This window comes from Melozone crissalis, unplaced genomic scaffold (genome assembly GCF_028551555.1).
Source record: "Melozone crissalis strain CALT ecotype California unplaced genomic scaffold, PUWL_Pcris_2 ptg000018l_1, whole genome shotgun sequence".
NCBI lineage: Eukaryota > Metazoa > Chordata > Aves > Passeriformes > Passerellidae > Melozone > Melozone crissalis.
The window spans coordinates 31,954,443-31,977,698 of record NW_026535796.1 but is presented as its reverse complement, the minus strand read 5'-3'; the positions used below and the strand labels follow the sequence as shown (position 1 = coordinate 31,977,698).

The 23,256-nt window shown below is 35.4% G+C and overlaps 1 protein-coding gene across 7 annotated transcripts in view; it reads left to right on the top strand.

Annotated features, from left to right (window-relative positions):
• RALGAPA1 (Ral GTPase activating protein catalytic subunit alpha 1) overlaps positions 1-23,256 on the top strand; it is a 130,008-nt gene that overhangs the window by 40,841 nt on the left and 65,911 nt on the right. For all 7 annotated transcript variants that reach the window (XM_054276119.1, XM_054276117.1, XM_054276115.1 and 4 more), the window contains 11 exons: positions 4,822-4,989; positions 8,298-8,422; positions 10,512-10,728; positions 11,895-12,071; positions 15,331-15,483; positions 16,979-17,172; positions 17,298-17,396; positions 17,497-17,652; positions 19,099-19,227; positions 20,204-20,329; positions 21,539-21,597. In XM_054276119.1, coding sequence (XP_054132094.1) covers positions 4,822-4,989; positions 8,298-8,422; positions 10,512-10,728; positions 11,895-12,071; positions 15,331-15,483; positions 16,979-17,172; positions 17,298-17,396; positions 17,497-17,652; positions 19,099-19,227; positions 20,204-20,329; positions 21,539-21,597 — 1,603 coding nt within the window. The remainder of the gene's footprint in view (positions 1-4,821; positions 4,990-8,297; positions 8,423-10,511; positions 10,729-11,894; positions 12,072-15,330; positions 15,484-16,978; positions 17,173-17,297; positions 17,397-17,496; positions 17,653-19,098; positions 19,228-20,203; positions 20,330-21,538; positions 21,598-23,256) is intronic.

The window sequence follows — 23,256 nt, the reverse complement described above, 5'->3', positions numbered from 1 at the left end:
TCAGTGCTTAATGAAGACCTTAAGAACACCCACAGGAGGGTTATGAGCTTTCACAGTGAAATATTATTTAATCACATAATCACTGCTACTTAATTACCCTTTCTTGAACCAAGCAGAAGTGCTTTTGTAGTCAGTTTTATCATCCATGTTCCTGAAAAGTCCTGGCTTGCAAATTACTTCTAACGTGTCCCAGACCTACTGGCTCTCTTGCTATTATTCTTTATGTTGATAATCATCCAATCCAAAAAGTACATGACCAATGTAATTATAAAAGTAAAGTGACATTACAGGCCATTGCACTTCTAACACACAAAAAGTCCTAAGCCCTTCCTGGTTTTGATGTCTTCTCAAACAAATGAGTGTTGCAGCAGCTTCATGATGTGCCCAAGAATCTTGACCATTGCCAGAAAACTAAAAAGCTCTAGTGAAAAAAAGCAAGCTATTAGGGTGTTGATGGGGAAATAGCAGAGGAAGAGAAACACTGTCCACTGGATCAGAGTGCACTTTGCTCTTTTAATTTTCTGCATTTTTAATTGTGCTCTCTTTCTTCTTCCCTTTTTATTTAAACACGAAGCTTTATCATTTTCTTGCCTTTTCTTCTTACATTAAATATATTATTTTCTGAAAGCCTTCTGTTTCCACACATACAACATGTAATTTGGGAAGGAATCAAATTGTTTCTATTGTAAGTGTGTTCTAGGTAATGAATGATGTTTAGGTAGTTGTGACAGCTGTTCATCTTATTACAGGATTATATGAGTATCCCTGTTATCCAAAATTACTTTACAATCCAACGCAACTTGAAGGAGATGACATTTCAAATTATTCCAGAATAATAGGCTGCCTAATATAAAGGTTTTGGAAGTAGTTTTCAGCTTCTTTTTAGCTGTGAAACTCATCATTGAAAGGTGGACCCACTAAACACTGGTGAATCTGGGAAAATAGTCTAACAGAAGGCGTTTATGACCAAGCTTTTACCTTATGTACTGTATATTAATTTTCAAGGGTAAGGCAGAAAACCTGATTATAATTTGTGAGACATAAGGTCAGTCAGTAGATTAATAAAATATATTGCAGAAGTTCAATATTGACATCCAGTCATCTAGCATCATAGAGGATGATTTTCCTAAGATTGTAATTCCTTCATGTAGTTTCGGTTATGCTGAATTTCTATGTACAGAATATTTGCAACTTTTCAAGTAGTATCTGGAAAGTGGAAGTGATTTGTGCTCCAAGGTGTTTAGTTAATAAAGTGATTTGGTATAGTGTATCTGTTGCAAATCTGCAATATTTCTAAAAAGAACTTTCCTTTAGCCTGTCAGAATCATAAGAAATTCAGTCTTACACATTTACAAGATAACTAGGGAAATGACCATTCATTTTGTAACCCTTGGGGATTTTCAGGTACAAGACCTGAAAAAAAGTGTCAGTGAGATGTAGACAAGATTCCTAAAAGCAGTGGGCAAACTAATTATTTGTGGGTGGGAGATTTTTCTTTATCTACTGGGACTAAAAGAGTTGAGTATTAATGTGAAAGTGAGATGCTTATTATGCCTTTACAACCTTACTCCTAAATCTTTAAGTAATCATTAAGATGAAATAGAAAGAAATCATAATTGTAATGTCAGTATGGCTGTAATTATTCTTTAATCCCAGAAACTCACAGAATGCCTGTGTTCTCTTAAAAAAAAACCCCAACTATTGAAAGCTAAGAAGCAAAACATGGAGTTTTTCCTCCACTTCCCAAACAGTCTTTGCATGATGAAATACAAACCTGCCCCAGTGTTATACAGGGATCTTCTATTAGCACTCATGCTGTCTTGTCAGAATGTGGCTTTCCATGAGTTTGTATTTTAGCATTTCTGTCTCACACTTGATGCTGAAAAGCTGCCTTCTCTTTCTGCCTTCCAGCAGCAAAAGGAGAGGCAAGGCTGACTTAGGACAGTAGTGATTGTGTGAGATTGGCCAGAGGTACCAATTACAATCTTTTCCTTACTGCACCGTATGGGGAATCAGGGCAGTGTTTCTCCTAGGGGTGCTCAGGGTCAGATGCACAGGGTCAGCCTGCTGGCACACAAACTCCTTGGGAGTTTAAGGTGTTCCAGTCTGAGTGTACACCTGTGTGCAAAAGTGAGCCCTGGTTGAGAAGGAGCAGTTCATGTGGGTTTTTAAATATTGTCTGTGTTTTCAGTGCTGGTATCACAATAACATTTTTCATTTCCTTCGTTTCTTCCCATTCTACAAAAAACAAATCTCTGTTGGTGCAAGCACATATTTGTTTGAAGATGTGTACTTGTATGTGCTTGTCATGAATATGTGAGCACCTAAAATTAATTTTGGATCAACATTGAAATGAATCTAGCTGAATTTATTTCAATGTGTGGAGCTGCTTTGTGTGCATTGTGAGTTCTCTGTCCGATTATTTTTAACATCCTAGAAGGTCATGATCACTGCCTGCATGCGCAGCATGGAATTACTAGGCTGCTGATTTAGATAAGGTTGAGTTTATAGTAGATTTGAAAAATGCATACTGAGGGCTCAAGATGAGATCACTGTATCACAGTTGCATGTATTAATCTCATATATATCATTGTGCATACTTTTGACTGAATCCTGTGGTCCCTTCTTTACAGCTGTAAGAAATAGCTTTAGACTACATTAGCATAACTTGTGTTAATCTCTACCTAAGTCAGTAGAGAGTTTGAAATAACAGTTCCAATTAGAGAGAGACATGATTCATTTCAGAGGGTGTTAGTTCATGTAGTTAGTAATAAGTTGAACGAGAACAATGATGGGAAATTCGTTGCTTATCAAAGCTGAAGAGAGAAGGAACAATAGATTCTGCTGTATTTGATGATTTTTCAGTTAATGTTTGTTTTCTGAGATAGCTTGGATGTCTATTCTCTTTTTGCAATATAGATGTCTCAATTTCCTGTCTAATAGCTTCTTTACAGTTCAGTAAACTTTGTATGAGGTCAAACTGTTACTCTCAAATTTTAACTTCTTTGAAAAATTGAGCATGGAAATAGCACTTTTCATCTTCTTGGAACACATGTTTAGTTAAGTGCAGACATATTCATCTGTTTTATATGCTTTGTTATGAAGGGGAATATAAGAAAATGCAGCTCCATCTCTAATATTCTCAGAAAAGTGTAAGCAGTTCAAAACAGGTTTTAAGGGGACTTCAGATTATCAATATTCAATATTACTGAAATATATAGAGATAAATTAACTAATAATATTAAATAGTGATATTTTATATAATATTTAGTAATAATAGAAATATTTTTTAAATGTAATTACATACATAGTTACTTTATTTTAACTGTAACACATCAAAGTTAGGGGAGGGAAGGGGGCCTAAATTTTTTCTGTTATTAAGTAAATTCACCATTGCAGTCCTGAAGTTAAATCATCTAGATAGAACAACAAGGTAAGTCTGTTTGTTGTGGCAAATAACTCTTGCTGGTATTCATTTAAGCTATTTACTGTTATCCCTGAATTTGAAAGCATCTCTACAACTTTTTAAGTACTAGGTAATAAAAAATTAATCTAGGGAATAAAGGATTCCATCAAAAAGAAACCAACAGAAAATTGAGTAAACTGGTTTTTCCTTGCTCTTTAAGTGCTTATCTCATAGAAGGACCAGAAGGGATAGCAGTTAGTTTACTCGTCTGTAGAGGATATTTACTCTTGCTTACAGTGGTAATTTGATAGTATATAGTATTCCTATAACATAGTAGGAAATCTGAAGAGATGCATGAAGGTTCTTTATTTTTGTGGATGATATGAAATGAGCTGAAGATACTTCTGTACAATTCCTAGGTGATCCATGTTGGAACTGCAGGTTTCATTACAGTTAACTGATTTTTACTGACACTATCATATTAAGAGTCTCAACAGAAACAAGGAATCGCTAATTTAAATGGTAATAACAAATTCTGATATTTTTATAAACAAAAGTGGGTTTGCTCTAATGTTTGTTGTTGTGAGGCTGCAGGATGTCTTTTGGTATCAGAGTACTTAATTCTGTAATACTCGTAAATGTTACATTGCTGGAGTAAAACTGGAAGAAGAGCAGGAGGTAAGCCTTCATTAGGTATTTAGTTTCGTATTTTGAAGATGAGAGACAAAACATTCTTCTGGGGAAAAAGGGTATATCTTTAAATTTTCTGTTGTGTATAGTCATCCTTTTTGTATAGGGCCAGCTCTTCCTTGTAATTTAAAAGCTTTATAGTCCTTAGATGTAAACTGTCAAAATACTTATAATTGTGTTATAGTATTCTTTTGGAAATCGCGGTAATTTATATATATACACATATACATATTTTAATTAATGATTTGCCACTTCAACAGACAAATTTTCCAAAAAACATCCTTGTTGTCTTTGGAATTGCCCGTTTTTTGAAGATGTAAATTCCACAAAGGGAGTACTGCTGTTGAGCTGATTTGTATTCCAATAACCATTTCCTGAACAAGCTAGCTGGAATAATATTGGTTGAATTATTGAACTTATTGGCACAGCTCTAGCTTTAACTGTATTTCCAAATGTTCCATGACCTCACTGTTTGTTCTCATGCATGTTAACATTTAAAACTGTGTTCTGATGGTCTAACTCATTTATATTACATTCTGCACTGGATATTACGTCCGTGCGTTTTTAACACTCTAGTATTGGAAAAAGTGTTTATGTTGTACCTAAGAAAACAAGGTTCTGATTTTTTCTGGCTTTTAAAGTCACATCATTAGGATGTAGTGGTAAATATATATTGTCTCTATATGTAAATTTTTGTGCATGTTACATATACTTTTTTCCTACAGACATTGATGATGCTCAAATTCTTCCACGTCCACCTCGAGTAAGACATTTTTCTCAGAGTGAGGATGCTCCAAGTGAAGTTTTTGGTGCATTGAATGAAGAACAGCCTCTGCCACGAAGCAGCAGCACCTCTGACATCCTGGAACCATTTGCAGTTGAACGAGCCAAAGGTGCAGTTCCTGTCATTGACAGTTCATCCCATCATGCTCCAAGCTTACAGAATTCCACTGAGACCTCTTCAATACATAGATCCACTGAAAGCCATATCACTGATACAAATAGCAGAGAGTCCTCCTTGGAAGTTGGGGATAGTATTTATGACCATCTTTGTCATTTAATAGGGCCGGTAGAATTTGCAAACACTGCCTTTGAACAAAGCCAGTATGTTGACCTTGAAGGTGAAGATGATCTCCTTTCCTCTCTGAGAGAATATCTTAATAAAGAAAAAGAAGAACTTTGCAGTAACTTTGAGATAGATAAATCTGAGACATCTGCTCATGAAGTTGATACGTCAGTAAGTAGGAACAATAGATTACCACTGGACGGATTAGAAAATAGAGATCAGACTGCTCAATGCACAACTAGCAACACTGTTGCAGAAAGAGCCAATAACACAGAGCTGCTACTAGAACAAAACCCAAGTGGCTTTATAAGTAATATTTCCCCTACTCAAGTAGACTTTTTTACAAGAAATCAAGCACTCAATAAAGCCAGACAGTTAGATATTGATAAACAATATGAGAGTGTGTTTGATCATGGGTCAAGTAGTCCTAGCAGCAAAGAAGGGAAGAGATATCTGTACAGGCAAGCAGCCACTGAAACTGATGTAGATTTAGTTATGGAAGCACCAGTAGCTGAAAAGCATAAAAGTGCCCTGTGTAATGAAAAAGCGACCAACTTGCGTATTGTCCATGCAAAGAAAATTCTTACTAAAGAATTGCCTCACATCACAGGCACAAGCAAACTGGCACCAGCTAAAAGAAGTATATCTGAAACTGTAACTCATAGGGCCAAAATCATGAAAATAACAACTAAAAAAAGAAACAGCGTTCATGTTACTTTTAGGCCATCTACAGAATCGGTTCAGTTTTACAATCCTCTTGAGAATAAAGAGGCTGCTTGGAAAGCAAGACTTCGTAAACTCGGTGGCTTCAGTAGTAGCAGTAGTGGTAGCAGCAACAGCAATACCAGTGCAAGCAGTAGCTCATCAGCTGCAACAGAGCTGATTAGACCTGGAATATATAGGCATCTAGATGCAGTCAATACTGCTTCAGCTGGCAGCAAGCAAGTTAAGGAATCTGCAGAAACTCAAGCAGCTGTGTTGCAGAAAGAAGGTCTTGCTGTTAGTCAGTTCCAAGGTCGTAGTGCCTTTAGAGCACCAGGTCAGGAGTCGGCACAACAGCAGGGCTCCCTGGGTGGTGTTTATAAAACAGTTGTACATGCTCTTTCGAAGCCGAAGGCAAATGTTTCCCCACAGAGGCAGAACAGAATGCCAGCAGAGGCTCCACTGAGGGATCTGTACAGTCATGTAATGGGCTATTTTGGAAGGAAAGCTGCAGGTGAGCACTAACAGTGTGCAGAGCGCAAAAGGAGAAAGGCAGTACCAGTTTGGCTTAATGCAACTGAAGCAAGCTCTGATAAGCAATCAAAAGGCTTTGGGATGATCACTGCTTTCCCTGTTTGGTTATGCATGCGCCTATAGCCAGCTGATTTTTCTCCCAGCATAAGTTACATTTACATACTTTAAATTACTAATTTTTCTTTTCAAAATATTTAGTTGAACCTCTTTTCTGCTGAAGATCATCAGATTAGGGAAGAGGAAGAGACAGTAAATGACCTAATAAAGGATTAAGTCTTGAGACTTCTGAATTTTTATCTACATTGCAGAGCCTTCAAATTAAGCCTACTGAAGGACTGGCAATGCATATTTTATCAGAATGTGTTATTTCACTCTGAGTGTACTTTTTTTGCCAGAAGGACCTGGCTCCCAACCAACTAGGTTGAACTAATTTCTGGTTCATTTAGTGTGTTTTCTTCTTCCTCCTCATCCTCTTCCTCCTTTTCCTCCTCCAAAACAAAGCCAAAAAAGAGCCCCTCAAATTTACATTTGGAAGTCATTTTAGAGAGTTTTTAAAACATAGTCCAAAATAGCAATCTGCTGTTACTGGAATGATTTCATTACAACAGTTCCCTGAATCTAATCATAAGGTTTTGTTTGAGTCTGTTTCAAAACATGTCATAGACCTTCCTATATTCATTCATCCAAATGGCTGCAATTAAATCTTGGCAACATCTTCCATTATTTTCTTTTTTTCTTGGAATCTTGGATGTTTGTGAAGGTCTTGTGATGGTCTTTCACCTGCTAACTACGAGACCTCTGTGGACTGATCAAAAAACAAGGCTGTGACTCTAATATACATTGTCTTAGTTCACATAACCGTAAATGATCAATAAATTAACTTTCAGCAGTAATGCAGGTTTTCTTTTTTCCCCATTGTTATGCTGGCATGATTAACAGAGGATTCTGCAATGCATCCTGCATCAAGATGTTAATGCCACCTGAGGGCAGTCTCTGTAAGCACAGCACCTGAGAGCGGTACTGTCACGGGTCTCACAAAAATGATTTGCTGCTCTTCAGAAATTAGACTTCTGAACCAGACATATTCAGGAAGCATCAATTTTAGAAGTACCTGTTATTTAAAATCCAACATTTAACAGAAACTTATTGTTAGAATAAACTGTACTGTGGTCTCATGAAAGATGACACTGAGGGAAAAATTTGTATAAAGAGAACATGAACTGGAATAACTTGAAGATTTTAAAGGCTAGTATCATAAAGTCAGGTGTAACAGCCACAGCTAAATATGAACAATATAGTTATATCAAAAAATATAACACTGATAAAGGAGTGAACTTCATTAGTTGCTCATAACCATTGATCATCTAGAGTTAGAAGTTTCATTCCATGCACCAGCATGTAATTATATTGTGTAACATTTTGTTTGCACTATTCATACTAACTGTATACAGTGCCACATTGCCATTTGTCATTTGTACGTATTACAACCTAGTTTACTTTTTTTCCACTACATTGCTTTTCATTAGGAATGCAATGAAGAAGGAGCCCGAAGAAATCACATAATTTTTTTAGAATTTGTTACTTACTTGTGATATGGAGGAAGAACATATGCTTTATCCTTAAAACAAGCATTAACAACTTCGAGTAGTGCTTACCTATAAGCTTCCTGCTCTTAAAGGTGGAATTGGAAATCAACTAACCCCTGCTTAGTGGGAAGAAGAAGCCGTACTAATTCTGAGAGTAGAATCTGCTTTAAAAGAGGAACATTCTTAAAATGCATGTTTGGCAATTTTGATTTTTAAATTTCTGTTAACCAGCAGGTTTTTTCATTTGTTACATTTTGTTTTGAAAATGTCTTGGTGTGCTGTTTAGTATAAATGCTTGTTCATTTGCTTTTAGCTAATAGAGAGGACATGAGTCAAAAGCTGCACCCTATTGATAGTGATATTGGCAGTAGCAATACAAATGTTCCTGACCTCATGGACGAATTTATAGCTGAGAGACTCCGCAGTGGTAATGCACTGGTAAGCCTTTAAACTTGCTGCACTTCAATACTTAAGTCTCCATGTATGTGTGAACTTGTCAATGACATGATAAATCAGTTCACTGAAATGTATTTCTGTGGCTCTTGTGAATCAGAATTAAGAATATTGCTTAATTATTCCTTGCCTTTGGCATAGATTCTTGCCATTTTATAGAATTTGTGTTTTCATATCTATTAAATCTTCATCATGGAAGCAATGCAGAAGTTACTGTCAGATGAATAGTCTCATTGTATTAAACAGCTTTAATTGCACCTGCAAAGATGCCTGCCTGTACATGGACACTTTCAGAATACTAGTTTAAATGTACATTTGCATTCCTGCAGCCTGGTATGTAAGTAAGTAGCATGCTGTAGTTCAGTACTGTTCTCTACAGGTATAGTCAGTGCAACAGACTACAAAACTATGCGAATATATATTTTTTTCCTTTTTTTAAATTTCACTTCCAAGTATTGAATAATTTCTCATAAGTAGTGCTCTTCTAATAAAATCAACTTTCCATTTGCCTCCTTCTTACACTTTTCCAAAAGCATCATGTTGTTTGGAATGGCATTCATAATATGAAGTTTAAATCAAATTAAAATTAAGAATTTCTGGTTACTGTTGAATGCTTACAACTGATTTGAAGAGATAAGTGATTATTAAGTAGTAACAAAAGGGAAAATACTAAAAAAAAAGTTGCAAATTAAGAACAGAATGCGTAACAATTTAAAGATAGTGTTTCAAAATTATTTAGTTCCTTTTGCTTTAAAGTTTTCAAGGTGATTTGAAGACATGCTTGTGTAAGACATACTCCTATAGAAAATTGTCATTAGAGAAGTTGGTGATAATAAGGGACAGAAGAAGATTCTTCAAAGTTATTAAAAATTGTTTATTTATCATCATATTTTATAAATGACAAGAAAGGATCTACAGAGTTTGTCCATATGTATCCTTTTTTTCTCTTTTGTAATGAACACGTGTTTATGAAACTTGATTGTTGGCACAAAGTATTCTTGTTAGTAAGGCTTGAGTTACACAACAAAATGCTAACTTGTAGTCTACAAAAAAGGTAACTTAGTCTGAAAATTAATTAACCGGAAATCATCACAGCTGGTTCCAGAAGAGAGAAAGGTAGGGATTACTCTTTTTTTGGAGAATTGATACTTTCCTCAGGTAGCAGAAAAGAGCTGAGAGAAAGTTTGAATAAATACTGAGACTACCACAACTACTGCTCATTTTTTTCAATTAGCACACAACAGACATGCCTCCTTAAAACAGTACCAACTTACTAAATTGCTTTATCTATTGAATACTAAAACCATATCATGAAAAGCTCATTAGTCTGAAATTAGTAGTAGAATAGTAAAAGAACGCAGAACTGACTGGGCCTGATATAAAAGGGAGGCATCTTTAGTCTCATAATGCATACACATTTCAAGGCGTTTCATAAAATGGCATTTCTGCTTTGATATCTCTTCCCTCTCATGCAAACAGTGCCCTCTGTGGAAAAAAATGCCTTAAAGAAAGACTTCAAATAAACCACCACCTTACTTTAAAATGAGCAAATTTGCATGCCTTACTTGTTATGTGTGGTCCTTTGTGTCCCAAACCAGTACTGAAGTAGTGTTTTAATCCTAAGAAGATCAATGCATTAATTAGTCAATTGATTTGCTTCTTCTATAAATTAAGTTTTTGATTATAGTATGGTGGCCTATAGGCCATTGGGTCTGAAACCAAGGTTAACAAGTTTTCTTAAGTTATTTAGATGTAATATACTTTTTAACTATTTATCTCTCTCATGTCTTACCTACCATGTAGCCCATGCTACTCTGAGTCCTAGACTTTTACAATGTGCGTCCAAAAATCCACTGGGCAAATAAAATTTGTATTTATGAAATTCTGTGACTGCATGGGTTCTCATTTGGGGGTTTGGAAAGTCTTGGTATTTAGAATGATGGCAATTTCTGGTTCAGGTACTTAAGAACTGTTTGTTACATTCTGATTTCACCAAACATGGGATTGCTTTTTCCATTTTACGTAAATAAGCCGTCCAAGATTGCAAGATAATTTATGTGTCTTCAATGTTTAGAATGTGACAAGAAGAGGAAGCAGCCCTGGCAGCCTGGAAGTTCCTAAAGACCTTCCTGATATATTGAACAAGCAGAACCAAATGCGTCCCGTGGATGACCCAGGCGTGCCTTCCGAGTGGACGTCGCCTGCCAGCGCGGGCAGCAGCGACCTCATCAGCTCCGACAGCCACTCCGACTCCTTCAGCGCCTTCCAATATGAGAGCCGCAAATTTGAAAGCAAGTACATTTTTCCAAAAGTCATAGCACTTTTGGTTAATGTAGTGCAAATTTCCTTTGTTTCATCTGTTGTTTTATTTTTTTTTCCCCAGATAAAGTTGTATGCCAGCAATTTTCTGTCGAGAGAGATTATTTTGGTTTTCCATTGAAATCATTAGCAAGTTAATGGAACAAGGAAGGTTCTTACAAGAGGCTATTGTTTTTTTAGTATACCAAAACAAAAGAGCACTGGAGTACTACTATGCAAAGGGGAGAACATAATTGAACAGAAGTTAGAAAGAAATATTGTCATCTCTGTGGAGCGTATCTATCTGTTTTGCACAAAATATAAAAATTAAAGCTTATTTATCTTGGAAATTGTTTTAATTCTTTTGGAAGTGATTACATAAAAGTTGAAGAAAGGGTTATGATATTTTTACAGTGGTCTTTGTGTAGCTGTAGATTAATCAAGATATTAAGTGTAATATCATAGTACAATTAGTGTGCTTTGTTAAAATTAGTGTGCTTTGTTTAATAACATAATGCTTTTCATTAATTTTATTTATCTATTCCCACTCTTGTTTAACGGAAGGGGTCATTATGGCTGCTAGGAATTATGACATCATGTGTTATATAAGATAAAAATAATATTTACATAGTAGAATTTTTGGAAGAAATTACAATTTTTATATATTTCTCCATTATGCAAATAGTCATGGCATTTGAACCTACATTTTGGCCTGACAGTTTTTTCATTAACGTTGAGGATAACATTTGTTAGTGTCATTTGCTGTAAAATTTTTAGTTTGAAGTTAGTGCTTTCACAACAAACTTGAATATTTCTTTCAGTTTGTAAATTTTACAAATAAATTCCATAATGTATGATTACATTATTTTTGTGTTATTCAGATGTAGATGCACTTACAACAACTAAGCAGAATACAGATGTTCAACAAGAATGTCTTCTGCAGACATCAAGTCATGGATTTATGACAGGAAGGAGAATATTCATAATAGTCAATACTTTCTGCTGTTGTATTTTATTTAAATTTTGCAACAGGGTGCTAGTAACATAGAAGATGCACATTCAAGGTTTCTGTTTAGTTTGGCAGTCCTGGACCTCTGGGGTTTTTTCATATTAGTGGTATTTTTATGCTGTAAGTTAATGCAATGCTTTTCTCATACAGATTTCAGCTTTGGCACTGAGGCAGGGACGCCAGCTTCTACTGACGTTGATGCAATTTCAGGACAGCAACAAAGTGCTGAGGAACAAGAAGTGGCCAGTCTAACTACACTCCACATAGATTCAGAAACAAGTAGTCTCAATCAGCAACCATTGTCTGCTGAAGCTGCAACTATTACTGGTAAAGTAGATTTTTAAAAAAAAAGTATTTATTTCAGAAATTTTTCACCCATCCTGAAGAATGCATCTTTCAGCTTCTGCCGAGAATCTATATTCTATTTAAGATTATTCCCTTATTTCAATTATTTTTGATTGCTATTAAAAAGTAATATGTGAAGTAACATAAGTGGAAAACCTTTGTCTGACTTAGTTATCCATGGTCCTAAAGGTATTTTAACCCTTCATGAGAAAATCTATACAATTACCAAGGAGAAACTCTTACATCATAATGTATGCTAGATCTCTTACAAATGTTCTATTACTGGTAGTTAAATAATTAATTTCATGAATTGTTTTTGCTTTGGAAGATTTTCACAGCGCTCCTTCAAACCAGTGTATCATATTGAAGTATCTTGGGATTCTTTTATATGCATCCGTCTTAATATCTCTTTATATTGTGAAACTCTTTATGTTGTGAAACTGAGAGGTTTTATTATGCAAAATGTTACTTATTTGGCCATGTAACATCACTTTGCATTTGTATAACTGAAAAGTGATGCAGTTAACCAAAATTGAATGGGCTCCTGTGTGAAAGAGAGAATGCTTCTCTATGAGGCTGATCTGAAAGAATGATCTCTTACCAGATTTTGTACATGAGGAGTAAAGATGCCCATAGTCATTTTCATACTCCTTGTTCCATAGCTGTTATATGCTACCATTCCTGTTACAACCCTAGTTGTAACAAGTAACAAGTTGCAACAGTTATCTATATTTCTATGAAAGCTTATACCTACATATTGTGTCTTGTTCTCTGTTAGAAATCAAACTCTGCATTTTCAGAGATATGGAAAGACATCTTTACTTCCTCTGCCATAACTTTTAAAAAGTGCCCTTCTGCTAATGGTATTAGCTTTCATGGACATTGTTGTTCAGCTTGTTCCACAATGTTCAGCTTGACTTGTGTTCTCTTCATTTTTCTATTTGCTGTGTGCTTGTTGAAAGTCCTTGCTGTAGATCTGTTCTTTTTCTGTTTGTTTGTATGTTTTTATATGTTAATAACTTCATTACTGTTTGATATTTTTGTCCAAGTGTGCACTATAATTGAATTGATAAGATTGCAATTAGTGACTGAGTTGTCTATTGAGAGATTCTGTGGTTAACTCTTCTTGCTTGAACCACTGTTTTAGAGGCAGCTCTTGTGTGTCACATGCATTTAGCTGGGTTTCCTGAGGAAACAATACTTGTGCGATTGTTTCGTCTACCTGATTGTTCCATGCACTCAACAATATTGCAGCCTATTGTCTAATTTTTGCTAAATTGACATATAAGAAAACAAAAGGATGTTATTTTCTTTGATGTTTTATGAAAGATAGGCAGTTATCTAGTGAAAATTGCATATATGCAGACTCTCATGATGGAAGCTGCAATGTGAATTTCACTATATTAGATGCCAGCAAATCAATGCAGAAACTCAATCTCAAAACACACTTATGATAAACAATTTTTCAGTGGTTCTGCTGATCAGAAAACTATTCTTCCTAAATCTGAAGGGTTTTGGAAGGATAATTTGGTTTTGATATATGGGCATTACATCATATTCTAAGTAAATGATAAATTTGACTATTGTCTGCTGTTTACTAGTCCTAGAACAAGTTGTACCTGTGGAAGTCTCAGTCAAGGTTGGATCCACGTATGCTGGAGTATCTTTTAATGACAGACTCCTGTAGTTCTGCAAATTTTCCATAATTGTTTCTGCCCATTCTCTTCCATCATATGAAGATCTCTTTCCCTCCTTCATCTGCTCCGTGCCCTCCCTGCCTGCTCTTTCCATCTCATTCACTTTCTTTCCCTCTCTATCCCACTCTCTCTCTATTTCTCTCATCCTCATGACTCTTTCTTGCTCCTTTTATGAACTACTTTCATCTGTCCCCAGCTAATGAGCAGGATGGAAATGAAGTAAGAAAATACTTCTTTGAACATCTTTGAAGGGTGTATTTTAGTTTATCTCCGTAAGCATGTGGAAAATTGTTGGTCAGTAGCAAGTTGCACAAGACAGCAGTCTGTGTGGGAAGCAGTAGTGTCCCTCTATCCTGCATAGAGGTTTGGATTGAAATTGATAGTAAAAGCTTCATTGTCTTAGCCATTTAAAGGAGATAGAGACCTTTGCAGATTAACAGCATAATAAAGATTGTTTTCTGCAATTTCTATTCTGACAACAGCGATAACATTTTCTGTCAAGTTCTTTAAACAATTTGTTCTCTTTATAAGAAAGAACACTTCTCTCAAATGAGAAATGTTCTTCAATTATGCTCATGATAATTTGGGAAAATTACTATTTAAAAGACTCATTTTTCGATTGCTGTCCCTAAAGTTCACTTTATCACTAATACTGAACTTTACACATAATATTTTTGTGTCCCTGTTACATTTATCTAACAATTAAAATTAATAGGAATTCTTTTCCTATTAATTTCACATGTGCTGATGTGTAGAAAAGTTTTGTGAATATTTCATTCTCTTTTTGTCTGTCGTGTGACTGTTCTGGCTAAACTTAGCTATTTATAAGGATCTTTAGACAAATTCAGGATGTAAAACATAAGATAGTACAGAAGAAAAATACAACTACTTACTCCTTCTCCACAGATCACACAGTGGGGACCACATAATTGTCTAGAGAGGTTGCTCAGAGACTTATCACAGAAAAATGCCTTTGTAGCACTGTCATTCAGATGCTTGTTATTTCCTGTTTTACAGGAAATAACACTCCTCTATCTATACAGGACTTTCCCATCCTATGGATTTTCTCAGTTCAATCAGTAGATAAACACTGAAGATTATCAGTTACTGATTTTTTATTTATATGTTAACTTGCATGGCTTTATCACCCTGGAAAAACATTTGTTCCAGGAAAATTTTTGCTTAAACTTTCTAGTAGAGAGAAATTCAGGTGAGGGAAATGTAATGAGAAATTTAGCTGGTTTGAAACATTGAAAGTGCTGCAAAACAACCACATTTAGAATTATGTGGACTGAAAATAGACGTCTGCTAGTCCACTTATCTGTCTCATTTTGATGTTCATCTTTCAGTTTTTCTGCATGTGTTTCATTTTTTTCAGAACACCACTCACAGGGAGATCTGCTTACTGTTTTAGATCTTTTCTTGACCCAATTTGATACATAAAAGCAGCTCAGTTTTCTGTTAATGCTGTATTTAGACAACATTTCATAGCTCAAGAAAATAGAAAAGGCTTTTAAGGTAACTGTTAAAAATTACATTTGCAGGCTCTGAAAGTGCTTCTCCAATCCAATCTGCTCTTGGATCCCGATCACAGACACCCTCTCCTGCCACTCTGCATGCAGATCATATTGAGCAGAAGGATCTGCAGCTGGATGAGAAGCTCCACCACTCTGTTTTACAGACGCCAGATGACCTAGGCAATATCTGGAATAGAAAATACAAACTTGTTCTTTCTTTCTTTTTTCTTTCTAATGCAATGTAGTGAAGTAGCTGATATCACATGAGTTGTAAACAGTCCTGTACAAGGCTATTTCATCTACACTTCAAAAATATTTAATTACAGTGATTGCTTTTAAAAGTAAACAAAAACCTTTTGCATTTTAACCTGCATTTCATTGGAATTTTTGGTGGTGGATTAATAGTCCACATATTAAAATTGTTCTTTTAGTTGCTGAGAATTGTGGCAGCTTAATCTAGCATGTGGCCATGCCATGGACTGTTTTATCGTTGATGTACAAATAATAAGACATAATTTTATAGTTTATCATTTTTCCTTACAAGTTTAGTTCGTTTCCCTTTCATATCTAAACCAATTTGTAATTATGTCAGCTATCTTAGCTGTGGAATTCTGAGATACATTTTCTTTGAAATGTAATGTGAATATTTCTCCCGCATTTGGTCTTATGGAAACAAAAGAGTGTCTGCTATGTATTTCAGACCCTCTTTCTTTAAGTAGCCTACTGATGGACAGAAAGATCATTTTGCTTTGTACTTCAAAATCTACAGCCTAGAAACCAATAGCATCTCTACCACAGTGACCCAGAAGTTCAAAAGAAGAGTCTATGTGATTAGGCTGAATTCAGATTTAATTTTGATTTGGTATGCCTGTGGGGGCTACAAGACTTTCAGAAGATCCCAATGAATTATCCACCTGAGGGGGTGGAAAGAAGATTCTGAATGCCTGCTGCTCTCAAGCTGGCTCGTTATCTAGTATTTTGTGGCTGTTTAGGTAGCTAAGAGTGGCCTGAGTAGACTTGAGCCATCAGAATCCACTGAGGGTTTCTTTATATGGACAGTCTAGATAAATCATCTTCCACCTAAAAAAGAATGTTTTCTCATATAGCACTGGTGTGTGGAAAGAGCTAGGTGTGTGTTAAGACTGTGGTGCTGAGTTACTGAATGTTCCCTCTCCACTCATGCCAATTAACTGTTTAAAGGACAATAGCTAGAGACAAGTTTAGTCTCTTTTCTCTTTGACTTGCAATAACATGCTTTCCTAGTAGTTTCTTAAAAAAATAGTCTTTATATATTATTAGGATAAATGTAAAGATGAAAGATAATTTTACTTGAAAGCAGCCAGGTGGGGTTCTGGAGATTCATTGACTTCAAGGAATGTAAGAAAATACTTACAAGAGGAGTGGCCTTACTAGGTCTGTCAGATCTGTATTAGAGCTCCAGCAGTGACCTTAAATGTTATTTCATGAAAGAGTATAAGAAATAAGACAGTTCTTCCTCTACAGAGTTTATAACAGACAAAGCTTAACACCACAGTGTTGAGGTGGCTGACTGGGTAAAAAATAGCTTATTCTGAAAGCCTGATCATTCCATTTTATGAGGAGTGTGTATTTGATAGTTGTATCAGAACTTTTCTGGAGAGGTAGATCTCACTATACTTTTTTCCTTCCATTACAGAAACTAGTGAATTCCCCTCAGAATGTTGCAGTGTGATGGCTGGGGGAACACTTACAGGATGGCACGCAGATGTTGCTACTGTGATGTGGAGGAGGATGCTAGGAATTCTGGGAGATGTCAACTGCATAATGGATCCAGAGATTCATGCCCAGGTTTTTGATTATCTGTGTGAACTGTGGCAGAATCTGGCCAAGGTAAAAGAACTGAACTGTTTTCAACGACCTGACCTGTTTGGGTAGGATTTTCAAAAAGAAAAAAATAACGCCTTATATATTTCCCTTAAATAATTCTCTTTCTGTTTTGTTTTTAATAATTGCAGATAAGAGACAATCTTGGTATTTCAACAGACAACCTAACTTCACCATCTCCCCCAGTTTTAATTCCACCACTGAGAATTCTAACACCATGGCTCTTCAAGGTAAATTTGAGCAATAAACTGTGAAACAGAAATAAATGTAGAAGAGTGTTTAATGTAATTTTTTAATTTATGAATAATAAATATTGTTCTAAAACTGTAGGCAACAATGCTGACTGATAAATACAAGCAAGGAAAGCTACATGCTTATAAGCTTATTTGTAAGACAATGAAACGAAGACAAGATGTTTCTCCAAACAGGGATTTTTTAACTCATTTCTACAATATCATGCACTGTGGACTTCTTCATGTTGATCAAGTAAGTTGATTATGAAATTCAAAATAATATAAATGTTATGACTGACTCTTCTCAAAATTACTCAAGTGTATTTTCATCTGAGTAATTTAACTTTGTTTTGGAAATTAGTGCTGTGACTGATACTTTTTCTAAAAAGAAAACTTTGATAAATGATCCTCATGTTCTTGGTTGTATTCAGAAATGCTTTTTTTGTAGTCCATTTCAAGCAAATATGAGGGCAGAAAAGATACTCTCTCATTTTTTATTGATTGTATGTTACAGATTGAAGTATGCAAGAAAGAGAAGGAAGCAGATCTCTCTAAAGTCTACTGTTCTTCTTACTTGCTCCCTGATGCAACAGTTTAGCTAGTAAATTGTGCTCACTACATTGGAGGACTTTGTTTCTACAGCAAGTATAGGAACCAGCAAACTGAGATGTACTGAGCGTATCTAATCAGTGGGAGTAGGTTTTTTATAGGTTTTGATATTAAGAAGTTTGAAAATATTTTATGGCTTAAATACTTTTTAAACATTTGCAGAAGTGTAAAAAAGTTGGGTTTGTGAACATTTTTGAGGAATGATTATAGGCATGGGTAGGTCAAAGGTTCAAACAACCCTGTTTTCTTTAACTGGGAAGGATAGAATTAGTCCAAAATTATTCCACAGATGACTATGGATAGGACAGACCTCCAGTTTCTGTCCTGTAACAACCATTAATGCTGCTTTTCTTGCTGCATTGAAGATCCTCCTATGACATGCTGCTATTTAGTTGGATATTACTACTAGTGGAGAATTATTCAAAGGAGAAAAGGGGAGGGGTGTCAATCTGTAGACTTGGGATTTTTTTTTACAATTAAAGCATTTTATGCTTTTTTCCAAGTATTTTGAAAAAAATTGCAACATGTACAATGATTTTTGAAAGTGCCTCACTAAGTCTACAAGAACATAATATGCTGTGCTGATTAACTACATACCAGAAATGTTACAAAACACTTTATTATCTTCCTTCAAATTTTGGTTTCATATGGGTATATGTAAGAGGTTTTTTAAATACCTTTAAATACCTTTTTTAAAGTTACAGTCAGGCAATACTTGATGGAGAGGATTAAGCAGTTGTTAAGGTATAATAGCTGGTTTTCTTTCTATATCTTTTCTGTACCTATTCAAATGAATGGTTGATCAGTTACAGAACTCTTAAAAGCTGACTGTAAATGAATAGATGAACTGTTGTCCGAGCTTAAATTGATCTATAAAGTATACCAAGTTTACTTACATTAATATGAGTATACTTAAGGATTTTATCTTTTTGTGCTACTCTTCTCTCATTAATGAATGTCCTACTGGCCACAAAGAGTTTTCTTTCTCACATTTTTACTTTCTACTTTTGATAAATACCTACCTTTTTTCTTTCATTTTTCATTTGATTCGTGTTGATACTCTTCCTTTTTTCTCTTTTCCTTCTGCGAGGATATTGTCAATACAATCATCAAGCATTGCTCTCCTCAGTTCTTTTCACTTGGTTTACCTGGTGCTACCATGCTTATTATGGATTTCATTGTAGCAGCAGGAAGAGTGGCTGCTTCTTCTTTCCTCAATGTAAGTATTCATCAGTTAATTCTCATTTATGGGTGACAAAGAATTTGAGAGAATACTGAGCAGTATATTTTTCTTTGACTAGGGTGGTAAATTGATCCCAGAATTGAATGTAGTGTTTATCAAATACAGATAATGTTAATGATTTATTCCAGAGCGCTACACATGCCTCTCCAGAAAATATGTGAGGAATGCAAAAATTACTGTTGAAGCAGAGAATCTTATTTTAGAGTTACAAAAATTGCGACTGCCATTTTTCTGTGCTTGAAGATGTTTTAAAGTAAATGTCTATTTTTACCATGATTTCATTTTTAAAATGTACTTATTTCCCCATATCTCTGCTATGAAATGACTTTTATGATCAGGCTTGAGAACTCAAATGTGCTAGTGTTTGCAATATTTGGATTTTTTTACACACTTCTGATTTTGTTACTCAGGCAAGTTCAGCCTTATATAGTAATACTATGTGATAACCTAGGTGCTGTTGGCTGTGCACACTGTACTCTCTCAAATCCCCCATAGTCTTCTCCAACTCTCTGTGAAATTTGCCTTTTTCTCCCATCAATCCCTCTCTAACCAGTTACAAAATCCAGTCTCCCTCAAGGTACTTATCTGAAGCCTCTGTCAGCTTCTTACACTGTAGCCTTTCTTGTTCAGCAATGCCTCATGTCACTTTTAGTAGTTTTCCACATCCTGGTCAATTAGCTGAACCTAGGACCTGAGCCTAGTTAGCAGTTCAGTCAACAATCCTTCTGCCTCCTTTCTACTGTCTTGGAAAACAAGAGCAGAGGTGTGCATGAGTAAAAATCCAAGGAGCTGAGGTCTCTGTTTATTCAGCTTTGCAGGAGCTCAGAATTTCCAGGAGAAAGGAAATGGCTATATACAATTTCAGCCATCATTCTCTTTTAAGGAAGCTAAAAATGTCAGCTTTCTGATTGCAGTAAGAATATATATTTCTTCCCCCCCCTTTTTTTTTCAGGCACCAAGAGTTGAAGCACAAGTTCTTTTAGGATCTCTAGTCTGTTTTCCCAATTTATATCGTGAACTACCAGCTCTTCACCCAAATATTCCTGACATTGCTGTGTCTCATTTTACAGATGTTAAGGTAGGGATTTTAAAAATATTTGGCTAGTATTCTATTAACTAAATGCATGCCTAATATTGTGCTTTAGCAGACAATATTAAGATTTTAAGATCCTAGAATTTTTTGAAATTAATTTCAAATAGATCATAAGACTCAAGATCCTCTAAGGTCTTGTCGAACTTTATACTTCTAAACATACATTATAATCGCTATTAACTTAATAATAAAGTGTTTTCTTATGTTTGTAGAAGAAAATTATACATTATCTCACCCTTTCAAGCCTTCTCTCACCAGGGTGATTTGCAGGTATCACAGATTTAATTAGCTGAGACAAGATTGAGAGGTTTAAGATTAATTATTTAATTTATTAGGACAATTATATTTATTTCACAACTGGTGAAATCTGCCTGTATTCCTAGAGACTTTAAAAAATTTCTGCACAGCAGTGTGTTCTGTACAGCAGTCTGTTTTGTCTTCAAAATGCAAATATTAGTAGAGTCGTTACCTTGTCTGTTATGACACAGTCAGGCAGTGTGACGGTATACTGAAACTGCACAGAGCACAGTTTGTGTGTCTAAGAAAGGCTCCCCTTAAGTTTTCCAAACTTTTTCAATTTGAGGAGAAATGATGACTTGAGAGCTGCTTTATACCTTGCTCCCCTTTGGAGACTGATTTTGAATTCCTTCTTTCTCATTTCTAATGTAGAATGGTTGTTTACGTGAGTTATATTAAGGGCAGCCTACAGCTTTAGGGACTTTTCACTGTCATTGAGTCAAAGTTCTTTTTGACAGCATTCTTAAGGCACTGTAGGCACTTAATCTAGTACCTAGTTGAAAATAATTTTTAAATAAATTAAATTTTTTGAAAGTGCTTGTTTAAACCTTAAAGTAAAAGATTCTGTCATACCCTTTAGCACTACCTAAGATAGCTTCAGGGAGCCCTTTACTATTTTTTTTCCCCCTTGATATTTTATGGAATGCTTTGACAAGAATTGGATACATGGCTCATCAGGAGAAATTAGGACAGTAACGTGTAGGATATTCTTGGGGTGGCACAGTAACAAGTATCTGGGACAGGCTTGATATTTGGAGTAGTGGTAAGCAAACAATTCATCTGACCATAACATAGAGGTTCAACTAAGCAATATGCCTGTGTGCACTATAATAATATTTTGATGCTTTTCGGGATGGAGTTATGTGTAAATCAGTGAATTTTTCCTCTTCGTTTTAGGAACTCATAATTAAAACTGTGTTAAGCTCGGCAAGAGAGGAGCCATCTGGTCCTGCACGGTAGGCCATACAAAAAGAGCTTCTACATTAATAGGTTCTTTTCTTTATTAGGCTGTTTTGAGGTGAATATATTAGAGAGCTTAAAGTAAAAGTTTGTTGCCTTTTATTAATGGTTTTCTTCACCACTGTCAAAACTGTGGTCCATGATGTGAATTCGAGATTGTTTGTAATAGAGATATTAAATGAACAAACTGAGCTGGGCTGGTCCGGTGTTCTTTCTGTGATAGTGGCTGATAGGAAAGGGTGTAAATAAGGGTAAGAGAATAAGCTTTCCCAGCCTACTCTGGTGTTCAGCTTAGGGATTTTCTGGAGTAGAGAGGCATTCTTTACTTTGATTAGGACAAGACTATTTATGAGGGAGGGGTAGGTTTTTTTTTATTAGATCACATTGTTTAATTTGAAAAACAGAAATAATCCAATGTACATGAGCCCTTATTATGGTATGGACAAGAAGCAGAAAAAACTGAGCTAAGCATTAAACTAGGAATGGTTGCTCTGATGCTTAAACCTAAGCATCTTCATCTGGAAAGGATTATTACCAGTTTTCTCTCCTGTTTCTTAATTTGCTTAGGATTTTATTCCTCCATACCCATCTTCAGAAGCATTCAGTTACACAGTCCTGTGTATGGGATTTGAACAGGAATCTCTAATCCCTACCAAGGAGGAGTTGCATTTGTGTGCTTTATATATTTGGAAAGAGTGAATATATATGTTCAACTAATATATTGTCACATAAAAAAATACTTGAAGTACATACCTGAAAAGCTACAATTCTGAAAAATCAGCTTATTGAACCTTTAAACAGTTTTTTGGAAAACCAAGAGCAGTTTTCATCAGCCCACTTACCTCTTTCTTCATGTGAGCTGATAATATTTCTCAACAGAGGAAAAAGAGGGAATATCCTGAGATCACATTGACTTAATTTTTCATGTTACAAAACTGCTTTCTAAAAGGCATAACACTCTCCACTTTGCAATTTTTCTTTCAGTGACAATGTACAAAATAGGGTGGGTTTACACTGTAATGTACTATTAAGTCATGTATGTGTTTTTGCTCTCTCTAAGCATTTTCATGATTCTATGTAGCCTTAAAATCCTTTTTCTACAGCACAGGCTTCACAACCACTTCTGTTTCTTTTCCTGCCTACAGTTTTTCCTTCCCAGGTTACATGACCAGCTTTCTTGTTTTCAATTTTGGATTGCTCTCCAATTTTATCCAGGATTTTGAATCCTGAAGTTGTTTCCAAATATTTGTAGACTCTGTTCCTGAAGAAAATAACTAATGGATCAGAGATGGCTTAATCTAGCTCCTTAACATTTCTGAACAAATTTCATCCATCTGCTGATTTGAACACACTTATCTAAATACTTTTTACCTTTACCCTTTTTTTCTATTTCTATGAAGAAACAACGAAAGTTAATGTACTAATCACAATATGTATACTGACTCTAGGATTCACGTACCCCTCCTCTATTCATCCTTGTTTATTGTTCATCTAAAACAATGTGAATGTCCATGAGAGAGTAACATTCCTCTCTCATCTCTGTGTCTCAGAAGCTCTAAATATGAGCAACCTCTTGTCTTAGGAAGGAGGAAGCTCCCACCCCAGTTTTTGCTTTGTCTTAAGAAAATATAAGAATTTCTCATATGTTGATTCCA